At 44.2% G+C, this 13,809-nt stretch overlaps 2 protein-coding genes across 7 annotated transcripts in view; one reads left to right on the top strand and one right to left on the bottom strand.

The window, feature by feature from the left end:
• Nucleotides 1–13,809, bottom strand: part of SLC22A15 (solute carrier family 22 member 15) — a 255,205-nt gene that overhangs the window by 184,062 nt on the left and 57,334 nt on the right. The window lies entirely within an intron of this gene.
• NHLH2 (nescient helix-loop-helix 2) lies at nucleotides 7,719–12,042 on the top strand. Its single transcript, XM_021089993.2, has 3 exons — nucleotides 7,719–7,896; nucleotides 8,301–8,628; nucleotides 10,417–12,042. The coding sequence occupies exon 3, from the start codon at nucleotides 10,425–10,427 to the stop codon at nucleotides 10,830–10,832; it is 408 nt and encodes a 135-aa protein (XP_020945652.1). The 5' UTR covers nucleotides 7,719–7,896; nucleotides 8,301–8,628; nucleotides 10,417–10,424; the 3' UTR covers nucleotides 10,833–12,042.

Consider the following 13,809-nt stretch of genomic DNA (forward strand, 5'->3'; position numbering starts at 1 on the left):
TTGTCCACAAGTTCCTATTTCTGGACCTCTACTTTGTGCTCGTGTAGAAGACTAGAGGCAGAGCATGTATACAGAAGGTAACTGACGGGTGCAGGTGTCAGGCACAAAACACCATGCGCTTCATCAGATTCTTCTTGCATGTAAAGCAAAAGCTTTAAGCATTCTAGGGGAAGAGCAGCAAGATTGTTGCCCAAGACACAGAAAAAGATGCATTGCAGGAGGAAGGAAAGGCATAAAAAAAGACTATCTCTGAGGGAGAAGCACAAAGATCCTAAAATTGTACGTAAACAAATATCAAGCAGAGGTGCCCTATGTCTGGGAGAGGGGAAGCAAATTCCTACCCAAGATCAACAAAAAAATACAAGGCAGGAGTTCCCGTTGTGGCACAGTAGAAACAAATCTGACTAGGAGCCATGAGGTTGTGGGTTTGATCCCTGGCCTCAATGAGTGGGTTAAGGATCTGGCATTGCCATGAGCTGTGGTATACACCGCAGACTCAACTTGGATCCCACGTTGGTGTAGCTGTGGTGTAGGCCAGAGCTATAGCTCCAATTGGACCCCAGACTTGGAAGGTCCATATGCCTCGGGTGTGGCCCTAAAGAGGAAAAACAAAACAAAACAAAAAAACCCTAAGGCAGCACTTGGCTGCCATAGGAGAAGGAGGATGCTGAGAAGGACCCACCCCTGAGACTTAGGGGTTTCCCCCCAAGATTTAGACTAGGGTAGAACAACTGGAAAATTATTCTCTCCTCAATAAAATCCTGGCACAAAGTAACAAAGTACCAGCTGTCAAAGGCTTGGGATGAGGCAAGCATGAGGTGACACTGGCATGCCGGAAAGCTAAAAGCTGATGATGGAGCAATAATCCTAAGAAAAGCCTCTAGCATAACAGCTCCCATCCTAAGCACAAGGCAAAGACAGCTCAGCACTAAAAGAATTTAAAGATTGTGGGGGTAGACATGGTAAGTACAGCATCAGTAAAACCCAAACCCACCTCAAATCCTGACTAAACTGACTCTCTTGACTCAACTCTCCATGCTAACGGCCTAACAGAAGAAGAGTCATGCTCATTTTCTATCATAATAATATTTATTTCAGTCTCTTCTGTGCTACATGCAATGTCTGGTATTTACTCAAAAATTATATCACACATACACACACAGATTCACACACACACACACACACACACACACACACACACACACACACACCCTGCTGTTAAGAGACAATGCAATCAACAGAAGACTCAGGTAACACCCAAACATTGGAACTAGCAGACAGCAATTTTAAATAACTATGTTTAACATGTAAAAGGATATATTGGAAAAGATGAACAACATGTATAAACAGATGGGGAATTTCAAGAATGATGGAACTGCTAGAAATGAAAAACCCAGTGTTGGAAACGAGGAATGCCTTCAGCGAGCTCATCAGTAGACTGAGCCCAGCTGAGAGAATCAATTAATATGAAGATCTGTCAATAGAAATTGTCCAAACAAAACTGCAAAGAAAGAGAATAAAACAGTGACAGTAACAAGAAGAGAACAGGGCATCCAAGAGACTTGAGTAGTATTCAACATGACATATTTATAATTTGAGTCTCAGAAGGATAAGAGAAAAAAAGATAATGGCGCAGAAAAGTTATTTGAAAAAACAATAGCCAAACATTTTCCAAAAATAAGGACAAAAAAAATCACAGGTGCAAGGAGCCCAGACAACTCCACAGAGGATATATGCCAAGCAAACAAACAGAAACACCCTACACACACCAAGATACATCATAGTCAACCTGCTGAAATCTGAAAACTAAGGCAAATTTTGATGACAGTTACATGAATGTATACTTTTGTCAGATTCACAGCATTGAGCATCTCTGAAGGGTGAATTTTATTCTATATAAGCTATACATAGATGAACTGATTTTAAAAATTAAGCCAAAAGCTGAACGCAAACCTCTTAAGTTTTTCAGTGATGTTTAAAATGAGGCCATACTCAAGCTCTAGTACTTTTAAGCATTTCGCTAAACATAATGATGAACATCTAGAAGCCTCTTTTGAAGTTTCCTACTTTATAGCAAAAGCCAAACACTCTGCAGGAAATGACTGAAATAGTACGAAGAAACCACTAAGGTGACAAACTAAAATGCATTCCCATGTCGGCAAATTCTGTTGATTGACACTTGAGAAACACTGCTGCTGATGTGAAGAAACAAGTATTAGACCAATTCATGTAGCGCTGGAACTTTGCTATTTATTTAGGTGGATGAAAGAGTAACAGCTATTTCTAACATGTTTCAGTTCATGGTACTTTACAGATTCCCTTTCAATAATGAAATACACGAAAAACTTCTCTTTTTAAGAGGTCATTAAAGGTAAAATGATTGGGAGAAGATATACTCACGACTGCAACGATCTTTAATAAAAACTGATTTATTGAAAGATTGTGGAGATGTAACCTCTGAGGAAATAAATGGCTGCTTTAACTCAAATAAACAGAATCTGGGGCCAAAGATATCATCACAAACAAAATTGATTCACTAAATAATTCCTATGCAAAAATTTTCCATAAGGCAGCTGGAACACAAGGGTAGAGGATATATCCATGTAGTTAGTTTTAGAAATATGATTCCTTTACATTGTAGGTGAAACTTTGCAGTATATGAAACTGGAAGAGAAGGTGCCATTCTACAATAAGATATAGTGGCTGGCACAGGGCAAAGCACTTAAAGAATTGTTCATCTTTAAGATAAGTGTTCTAGGAGTTCCTGCTGTGGTGCAGTGGATTAAGTATCTGACTGCAGCAGCTCAGGTTGCTGCAGAGGTGCAGGTTCAATCCCTGACCTGCTGCAGTGGGTTAAAGGATCTGCCATGGCAGCAGCTGTCGCTCAGATTCAATCCCTGGCCTGGGACTTCCATATGCTGCAGGTGCAGTCATAAAGAGAAAATAAGAGGAGTTCCTGTTGTGGCTCAGCGGAAACATATCTGACTAGCATCCATGAGGATGCAGGTTTGATTCCTGGCCTCACTTAGTGGGTTAAGGATCTGGCTGTGCCATGAGCTGTGGTGTAGGTAGCAGATATGGCTCAGATCTGGCATTGCTGTGGCTGTGGCGTAGGCCAGTGGCTATAGCACTGATTCAGCCCCTAGCCTGGGAAACTTCATATGCCGCAGGTGCAGCCTTAAAGAGACAAAAAAAAAAAAATGAAAAAAGAAAAAAAAATTTTTTTAAATTTTTCTTTGATGACAAAAGCCTGACAATAGCATGCTACCAGCAGATTAAAAATAAATAAACACACATTCAATGTGTTTCTTTAAATACATTTTTTAAAGGAGTTAAACAGTAACTTTTCAAAAAGAAATTGGGTGATGGAGAAGGCATTTTGAAAAGAAATATTTGGACATTTTTCTATTGTTATGTGATTTTTTTTTCTTTGCTGCTGAAAATAATGGAAATATGCCATGTATTAAAATATCTTGCATCTGAACATGTAAAACATTTGGAAATAGAAATCTTCAAAATGTTAAAAAAAATTTATATCCAAATAAAGAGTTTCAGGGGTTTGAATCTACTTGTTAAAAAGAATGTTCACATTAGAAAGAATTTTGCTAACCAAATGTCAACAAAACGCTGGCATATTTAGTGGGTAAGATAGAAAAATGGGAATCCTAATTTGGCTAGCCCAGTTGATGATGAACTTCTATTTGGACTCTGAATTTTTGTATTACATCTTTTTCTCAGCCATGTTAGCCATAAAAAAACATATTCTAAATAAATTGAGCTTAAAACTGAAACATCAAATCATGTTAACACAAAGGACTAACAAATAACGGTACTAAAAATAAAGCTTATTGCTCTTGAAATACTATATATTACCAATATTATCTTGTGCAGCTAAGAGGTTTTTGTATGCTAATAAATAATTTTGTAAATAATACTAATTTTATGTTTATCACCCTTTTTAAGTGTCTTTTTGTTTATGCTTTATAATTACAGAGTATATTACTACAATAGGCCACATATAAAGTTTGTGAATAATGAACCTACATACACTGGAAATGGATGCTGAAAATGTTTACTGATGAGGTGCAAAATTTAAGAAAATAGATTGGAAATAGTTGTCTGGTGGAATTAACAAATAATTATTAAAGCCTTTGTAGTTCCACCAGTGTTTGGCACAATGCTAGGTGCACAGGAAATATTTAAAACTTACTGTGACTCTGTGGCCACCTTTGAATGCAAAATGTGGTAATTTATATATGTTTTGTGTGTATATATATAGTCTTCTCTCTCATTATATGTATTTGTGAATAATTTCCTCTGCATGAATATATTTGCATAAGAAGCCATGGCCATAGAAGCAGTAGTGCATCGTGGTTGGAGTTTCTGAATTTGGACCACCTGAGTCTAAATCTGGGCCTTATAATTTATTAACTAGGTGACTTTTTTTTTTTGGTCTTTTTAGGGTTGCACCCATGGCATATGGAAATTCCCAGGCTAGGGGTCCAAGAAGAGCTGTAGCTGCCAGTCTACACCACAGCTACAGCAATGTGGGATCTGAGCCATGTCTGCCATCTATTCCACTGCTCACGGCAACGCTGGATCCTTAACCCACTGAGCCAGGCCAGGGATCGAACCCTTGTCCGCAGAGATAATAGTTGGGTTTGTTACTGCTGAGTCATGATGAGAGTTCCTAACTACGTGACCTTGAATAAACTTCTCTGTGTCCCAGTTTCCTTGTATGCAACAGGACCTACCTCATAGCTTTGTGGGGAAGGTAAATGAGTTAATTGTGTAAAAGGCTCTTGACCTGTGTTTGAGAAAGGGAACATATTCACTCTAGGTTAGCTGCTAGATATACACACAAACACACACAGACACACACAAACAAAATGTGGTGACTACAATGGATATGTACATATTTTGTGTACTTTCATTTATATTTCTTGTTCTCAATGTGTACTTATTTATATATATTTATAGTGAATAACAATAATATTAACATTAATATCTCTTCACTTATTTATCATGACTAAATATATATTTAAATATTATATATATGACTAAATTAAGCATTAATTTAAGAATGTTACACAGATTATCTTGCTCATCTCTAGAAAAAAATATATACATAACATACTTTTATTATTCCCATTTCAAAGATAGAAAACTGAGGTCCAGAAAGGTTAAGTAACTCGGTTAAGTTCACACAGCTGGCATATGGTAGAGCCAGGAAGTCTGGCTTTTTTTCATCATTGCTTACCACCTCCCCCCCACTAGTTTAATGATATTATTTACTATTAGGAATAATAGTTCATAAAATCTTCATTTGCCTGGTGCTTAGTATTTTATAAAATATGGTGAGTTTCATAACCAGCCTGGGAAGTGGGTTGGGCAGGATTATTAGCCTCACTTTCAGAGGACAGGAAACAGTACAACTGAAACCTTGGATGTCTTTGGAGGAAGTGTTTCTGTATTACAAACATCCTGGGGGCCTCTGTACCCCGGGAGTCATTCACCATAGATGTACTGAGTACTTAGAATGTGTCGAACTCAGACAGGGGTGCTGGCCACGTGAGCTACAGTCCTCCCCGGAGTTGTCAGAGCCTAGTGGGAGACCCAGGTACAGGAACCAAGAATCACGGCACACAACATGTAGTCTCTGAGGGAGAACAGAAAATAGTGCTTATGGGGCACAGAAGGAAGACCCATCTGTGCCAGGGAGGTCTTAGAAAAGGCCAAGGTGGCAGTGGGGAAGGGGGAGGCTTTCCTGGAAGAGCGTGTGAGTGAGTGTGAATCCATGTGTGTGGCCATGACCATGTGTCCAGGGATGGTTATGCATGGATCTGAGTGTGTACCTGTTTACACGGGCTTACTCCTGTGTTAACTGATTCACGTGCCAGCTCTCAGTGTGGAAGCGAAAAATGTGAATATAAAAGAGAGTGTGCCTGGACACCACAGCAGAATCTGATGCCCTGGATGGTCTCCCCATTTCCTCTAGTCCCCCCAACATCAGGGTGACCAGAGATACAGTGGCTTCCCTCTCTAGCAGTTGCCTCATGAGCTCTGATGATTAGACCCACCAGGCTTTCAATCTGTCAGTCTGCATGGATCCTGTGGTCTAACAGAGCTCGCCAGCCTGTGTGAGTAATGGGGGGTGAGGGTAACTGTAGGTGTGTCTCTGTTTGCACACTTCCAGCTATGTGTGAATGCTCAGTGTTGGCTTCTGCTAGCCAAACTAGGAAACCCTTCCTTCTCTGCCACCTCGGGAGTTCATCAACTCACCTGTTCCCATTACCACCCAAATGTGGCTGGCTTCTGCCTTCACTTAAATGTCCTGGGATCTGTAAACATACCTCTGTTTTGGGGCTGGGCAGAGGCCAGGCTGGAAAGTGCTACTGCCCATTTCCTGTGGAGGCACTCCATGAACTTCCTCCCACCCCTGCAAACCCCATACCGGTCCAGAAATCTCCCAAAGGATTTAAAAAAAAAAAAAAGTGTGCAAAGGCAAATAGAAATGGTGGCAGCCATGAAGAACCCAGAGGGTCACTCTCAGGAGTGGGCTGATCAACCCCCTCCCCTGATGATAAAACCTGTTTTTAAGGGAAAATTGATCAAGGAGGGAAAGTGAGGACTCCTCTCTCCACAATACTGCCCCAGGAACTGGGGAGGTGGGGTAAGGCTATAATACTCTATTTCTTTTGAACTTGCACAATCAAAAAAACTAAAATGATTGCAAATAACATATAATTTGATGGTGACTATCAGCATCTCTATAAGGTAGCAAAATAATTGAACTAGATTTTCCCTTTTGTCATAAGGCATATAAATTCAGGGCCACAGAATCGGGTAAGGCAAAGGTATGTGCTGGAATACACTAATGGTTTGTGTGTGTTTACATTCTGGCCCAATGCACTGCCACATGGCTAAATATTCACATGTTAAAATAAGCAAGAATGAACCGCAGTAATCAACACATGTAGTATGCCATCTTTTAAGTTGAATGAATGAGTGGGTAAAGAGAAAAACAAACATATTCAGAAAAGTAGAATGGTTTCATACAGTGATCCCTGAAATTGCAATACCTAGATTTTGTTCTCAGTGTCCCCAGTGACTTAATCTATTGAAAGGTTTTTAGCATATATGGGAAAATTAATCCAGTGGCAGGATAGATATCTTTCAAAAATATGAATATGCTTAATCAAACCTTGTTGAAATGTCTTTTAAATTGTAAAGGATCATTAATAAATGTTAGCTGTTGCATATCTGAATATATTTATTGTGGCAACCATATAGAGTCCATATTTCCATGTTCTGAACACAAATAGTATCCTAGACTTTAAGGGAAGGTACTCATTCTATAATACGTCAGGAGAATTTTTCCTAGTCAATATGTTGTTTATTTGCCCTTAAATATTGCATCAATAATTTGAAAAAGAGAAACAGTCTGATTATGGCTAGAAATTCTGATTAGAAGCTAAGGTTTCTATCGTGGACTGCTTTCAACTGCTATATTTTATGGCACAGATTCAGTGGGAATCTGATCTGCTAAAATATTTGGGCTGTGAAAACTCCCACACTGTGACAGATGTCAAGTCCAATTAAGTGACTCATGTCCAGGTTTCTGTCCAATAGGATTTCCCATTAAATATCAATTTAGGGAAAAAAATTCCATCCCCCTGCTTAAGCCTTTATCTCTTCCACCATCTCCAGGCTGAATCAATTGGTACCCGGAGAGCCAAGAAGCCACACACGCATCTCTGCCTCTTTGCTCAGGCTCTCCCACCCTCTCGCATCTTTCTCCGCTTCCCTGTCACTGTTATTCCGGGAGACATTCACTTTTCACCAACCTTTCTCCAAGCATCTCCAAGCCACTGACTATATGTATTTTGCTACAAGGTAAAGAAAGGAGGGGGGTGGGTGGGAGATGGAACCCAGCCTTGAAAGACTTTGAAACTGGAAATAGGTGTCTGTTTATACAACATAAAGTAAATGAGGGAAGAGGAGGAGGCAAGCTTAGTCCCGAGTTACAGTATTGTGTTCCTGGGAACTGGGGAGACATCAGCTGAACAAAGCCTTACCTCAAAAAAAAAAAAAAAAAAAATTACTTCTGAGCAAGATCGCATCTCTGCCTTGCACTTCCCGGTTTCTGCTCAGACGTATTAAGGGAAGGAAAGGAGTCCTACAGGAGCGGAATCTTATCTTAACCATCTTTCTTATTGATTCTTCCGCTATTAGAAAGTGGAGGAATCAGCCCTTTGATGTGATTGTGTTTATCTCTGCATCTCTTTTGTTATTTTTAGAGACCTAGAAGAGGAAAAGAGGCATAAGACTTTCAACAGCTCGTTTTTTAAAAAAAATCAACAACGAATTTCCCGAAATGTGTGAGAACAATTAAAAGGAAAAGGCGTTTTTGATCCATCAACTAAGTGAACAATCATTCACATCGTCCACATCCTGAGACATTATCGTCCCTCGCTGTGGACACCAGCGAGATGACAGCTGCTTTTTCATTTCTGAATGTAATAAATATTTGCTGCTTTTAATATATTTCGGAATTTCTCCCCGCTATTCCCTGGAATTTTAACTCTAAAAGATTGGAGAAAAGATTATCGAAAAGGCTTTTACAAGGTAAGCCTCCTTTAACTGATTTTTTTTTTCCCAGCTTGAAACTAAGTTAGATCATTCATATCTCATTTATAGATGTATTTCAGTCAATGGTTGAAGAAACAAAATGCATACACGACAGGGCATTTATAAATATTTTTAAAAGATAGCTGGGGGAAAATGTAACATGCTTTGAGGGCACCAGGAACTTTTTATCCGAACTACAACTACGTTGTGGTTTATTGTGATTTTCCATTATTTATCTATTTATTTATACGCTTTTAAGGGGAAGGTGTAGGTGCAAGTTGTTCTACTTATACACGTATCCGTGAAAAGCCCGCAGGGAATCACAAGTAGTTCACTTGGAACATTTGCTTTTATTTTGCCTTTGAGGGCTTGTTTTCCTCGCAGGAAAATGAAAGCCACCTTGGAGCCAAATTCACTCCTAAGCAAGCGCGATGCTGAGAGCGGTACGCACAGCCCCCGCTTTTGTCTAGGAGCGAACCCTCCCGCACGTCGCCGGCGCGATCTCTCCCCCGGCGAGCATCCCTCCGGCGGCACGCGCAGGGCCCAGGCTCTCAGCCTGGTCCTCCCTCCCGGCGCCCGCAGTCGGCGCGCGCAGCCCCCGCAGGTGCCTTCCCTGCCTGGCGGCCCCTTTCTCGAAGCCCGATTTTCCTCGAAGCCCCACGGCTGGGAGCGGCCCCCTCCCAGTAGGCGGGCGATCGGGGCCGGTTCTCCGGGCGCCCAGGAGGAGCTGGGCAAGGCGGCCTTTCCAGGAGCGCACCCTTAGAGGAAAGCTGAGGATGGACCAGCTCGGCCTCGGCCAGGCCGCCCGGGGACAAGTACCAGCCCCAGACTCCGCACCCGGGAGCAGCCGAACTTTGCGGGCGGGGTTTGCGGCTCCGGCCGGAGCCTCAGGCGCGGCGCCGACTTTCCCCGACCCCCCGGCCCCGGGCCCTTCCCTTCCCTCCCCAGCCTCTCCTCCCGCAGCCACCCGGCCGCCAGCCTTTTCCCGCGAGATGGTCGGCAGGCTGCGGGCGCATTGTCTTATCCCACGTCGCTGCGTCCCTAGGTCCCCGATGCGTGTGGCTGTCTGCGTGACAGATGGTGTTTCGGGAGCCTGCAAGGGGCTCTTAGTCTTTTGCTGTTGAAAGGAGCCTCCACGTTTGTTTAGTGGGCTCTTTATTATTTCGGAAAAGCGCGGGGGGGACGAGGACGCCTACCCGTTCCGGGCCGCCTGCTCTCAGTCAGCGCTCAAGATTGGGTTCCTCTGGAGCCCTGGCCGCCCCCACGCCCCAGGCCCGCGTGAGACCCGCGGGCTCCCGGCTCTCCCGCGGCTTCGCCCCAGGCCCTCGGGTCGGGAAGCGCGCTCCGCATCTCCCCGCCCCCGCAAAACCGAGATGGATTCGTCCTTTGGATTCTTTCGTTTGTGCGGGTTGGAGAAGAAGTGAGGGGGGCGGAATGGCCGAGATGAGAATTGGCCGAAGGAGGCAAAACCCAGTGGCGGCCTGGCAGGCCTGCGTTCGTTCCCCGGAACAGGCAGGCGACCGGGTCTCGGCCTCCCGCAGGCCGCGGTGTCGGGTCCAGGATGCGGCTCGGGCCTCGATGGCTCCCGCGCGGACGGAGGCGCGGGGCTTGGCCCTCCAGCCTGTCCGCCTCGGCGCGCTTGCTCCCCGCCGGGCCCGATCCCCTGAGCGCGCCGGCTTCCCCTGGGGAGGCAGCCCCGGCGTGCGGAGGCCCTGGCCCGCCGTCACTCCTCTCCCAAGAAGACCCCCGTTCCTTTTATTGATTGCTTTTCTGACTCCCCCTCAGCCTCCAAAATGATGCTGAGTCCGGACCAAGCCGCCGACTCGGACCACCCCAGCTCGGCGCACTCGGACCCGGAATCGCTGGGCGGAGCGGACGCCAAGGTGCTGGGCAGCGTGTCGGACCTGGAGCAGGTAGAGGAGGCCGAGGGCGACGGCAAGGGCGGCGGCCGGGCCGCGCTCTACCCGCACCCGCAGCAGCTGAGCCGCGAGGAGAAGCGCCGCCGCCGGCGGGCCACGGCCAAATACCGCTCGGCCCACGCCACCCGCGAGCGCATCCGCGTGGAGGCCTTCAACCTGGCCTTCGCCGAGCTCCGCAAACTGCTGCCCACGCTGCCCCCGGACAAGAAGCTGTCCAAGATCGAGATCCTGCGCCTGGCCATCTGCTACATCTCCTATCTCAACCACGTCCTAGACGTGTAGGGCTGGGGGCGCCGCGGGGGGCCGCCTGGCCCGGGGTGGGTGAAAAGCGGCCCACCCGGGCGGCCGCCGCGGGGATGGAGGAGGAGGCTGTGGCTCAGCGCGACGGCCGCTGCCGCCGCCTTGGACGGGGGAAGAGGCTCACAACGTGTGTCTCTCTGCTCAGCAGGGCAACTCTGGAAGGTTTCCGACTCCAAAGGGTGGGGTTGCCTGGGGAACCCTGGGGTTCGCAGGGGGGATTTTCCAGGCCAGACGGACCTCCAGGAGGCACCGAGATGAGGGGCCTCCAGGCCTCCCCTCCACGTGTTAGGACCCCTTTAAGGGTTGTTGCTTTAGCTCAATGGAGACTTTGAGTTCTCCATTTATCTCCCACAGACCTTCATGTTTTGAAAGAATGAGGGCAGAAGCTCCGAGTCTAGGCTTCTAACTTTAGACTATCTGGATTTTTTTCTAATTGACAAAGCACCAGACATTCAGAGGGGAGGGTGGGTGGGGAAATCTCTGAGGCACAAAGGTGCAACAGGAAACTTTCTATTTGGTTATGAAAAGAAAGCTTACCTTAGAATCCAAATTAGACAAGCCTAGAATGTTTGATAAGGTTAAAACATATATTGGGAACAAACAGATATTGTGGGAAGATTTGAGTTTGGTGAGATTTTCACCCCAAGGTCTGATGCGGATGCGGACAGGAAAATCCATATTTAAGTGGAAAATGTAATATCTGATTGCTTTGTCAGGCGAAGTGCCCCTTTATATATCCAAAAACATCTATTTGTGACCTTAAACATGTGGACCCATAGGTGCAGTTAGAAGAAGACAACCTATTTTTATTTATGTTAGAAGGAGTAGAGTATTTTTTTCAAGACATTTATTTTTCAGAGTGGTGATAATTTTACTTTGGATACTCTGTGCCAATTTATTTATAGTCAAGTGTTTACACTTTTTCCTGTGGAATAATTATGTCTAACTTTTTACGTGTTTGTTGAGATTATACTGTGGTCTTTCTTTTTCCTCTAATTATATTGCACTTGTATAACAAATTTCCCACATCTTCCCGTTTCTAAGCATATTTTATATATTAAGATGTTTGTTCCTGAAAGGTTCTTTTGTTGTGAGATCAGCAACACTAGCACTTCACTATTATAGTTTTTTAAAAAAGTTAAGTGTTGTTATCCTTATCTGTAGTTATGTCTGGAAAGTACTTTGCAAACTGTTTATAAGGAGAGTAGCTTCTTTGTGAGTGTGTGTGTGTGTGATGTTTGTGTGTGGGATGATTTTAGGAAATTAAGTTATTTTCCTAAAAAAAAATTCAGAACTACTTTCCTCTGTGACAACCAAAAAGAAAAGTCTATAACCTGAAAATGTTTCATGTTCTCAGCTGTGAAACTCTTAAAACGAAAAGTGTATTTTAGAGACAAGGGAGAAAAAAAAAAAAAGAAAAAAAAACCACATCTGCTATCCAAAGATTTTAGTCTTTTTCAGGGTTTTTTTGTGTCTCTGTTGCTTTATATAATGCAATATTTTGTAGTGAAAATAGATATAATCTGGTTTCTATCCGACGAGTTTTTCATATCTCATGAATGGTGCGCTGTTTTGCATATAAATAAAAGTATCAAATAAAATCATCTCCTTTATTTTAAGCATACTGTCTAAAAATAATGAACATCCTGGCAGAGCATGAAGTATCTTAATGGACTCAACCCCTCAGAAAGGAACTCATTTTAAAAACAACAACAAAACCAAAGCTTAACATGTACTGAACTATCTGATTCTCTTCCTCAACTTGGACACTGAGCCGTCTAGAAATAGATGCCCCACATATGATGGTGACCTAGATCATGCTTCCTTCAATGAAGAAAAAAATTGTCATGTTGATACAAAAAGGTGGCTCAAATCATGGATTCTTTTGCTCTAAAAACAGACTTAGTCACTAACCCAGCCTCTTCCAATTAGAGTTGGGAAACTGAGGTCCAGAGAGTCTAAGTGCTCTGCACTGAGTCGCATGGCTACTTAACAGTACGAACATGATGACACTCTGTCTTCATGGCACTTGGGAAGAAGGCCCAATCAGGACATAGATTTAGGACATGACATCTGCAGCAAGAACGTATTATTAATCCCCGGACCAACCTGGAGATAGGAAGGATGTCATCTACAAGAGCCTGTAATTAACATAAAAACGTGAAATATTCTGTCCACAAGCAGCAGACGTGGATAACTTAAACTACACACACGCGACTATGTGCACACAGATGGGGACTGTTATCAACTATGAGTCTGTATCACACCAAGTCTCTGGGTGCAAAGTAAAAATACAGTTATGCGGATGCTTGATTTTGTATCTATAAAACATCTGGGATGACGAGCCCTTTTCACTTTGCACCCAGGTATCTTGTAGTCAGGTTCAGATGCCTCCTCAGTGAGACTTTGTTCTCTTCTTTTGCTGAGGAAAGCACTTCCGAGGACATGAAAAATAATAGTGGCTTCTGTGGCCTTGCATCTGGATCAAGCCGTGCTCCCTACAGCATGGGTTGGTTCCTTAGCCACACACACACACACACACACACACACACACACAGTCTTTGGCCTGAGTGTTTGCAGGTCTTCCTTCCCACCTGGAGGAGTGTGGTGCGGTGGTTACTCCCGGTCCTCAGAGCATTTCTCTAGTGTAGGGCAGAAACATCAGCCCAGCTCCTACGCCAAGGAAATGAAGTCAACTTCTGGCCTCTGGAAACCTCCTGAGGGCCTCCCTCTCCTGGTTTATGAGCAAAACTTCCAACTGCCCAACACAGCCCCCCACCACTGACATCCGGGAGGAACCTGTTAGCTCACCTCTCTAGACACAGGCCCTCACCCTTGGCTTTGGACGTAGGGCAGACACGGACAAAGGGCAACATCCCTTCCCAGGTACACAGCCCACGTGATCCCAGGAGAGGATCTCTGCAATATCAACTCACATCCGGGGCTGTGAGCAGCCCCC

This window comes from Sus scrofa, chromosome 4 (assembly GCF_054392235.1).
Source record: "Sus scrofa isolate SSC_HxYL_T2T_F1_AM1 chromosome 4, Sscrofa_HxYL_maternal_Yorkshire_Landrace_v2.0, whole genome shotgun sequence".
NCBI classification, from domain to species: Eukaryota; Metazoa; Chordata; class Mammalia; order Artiodactyla; family Suidae; genus Sus; species Sus scrofa.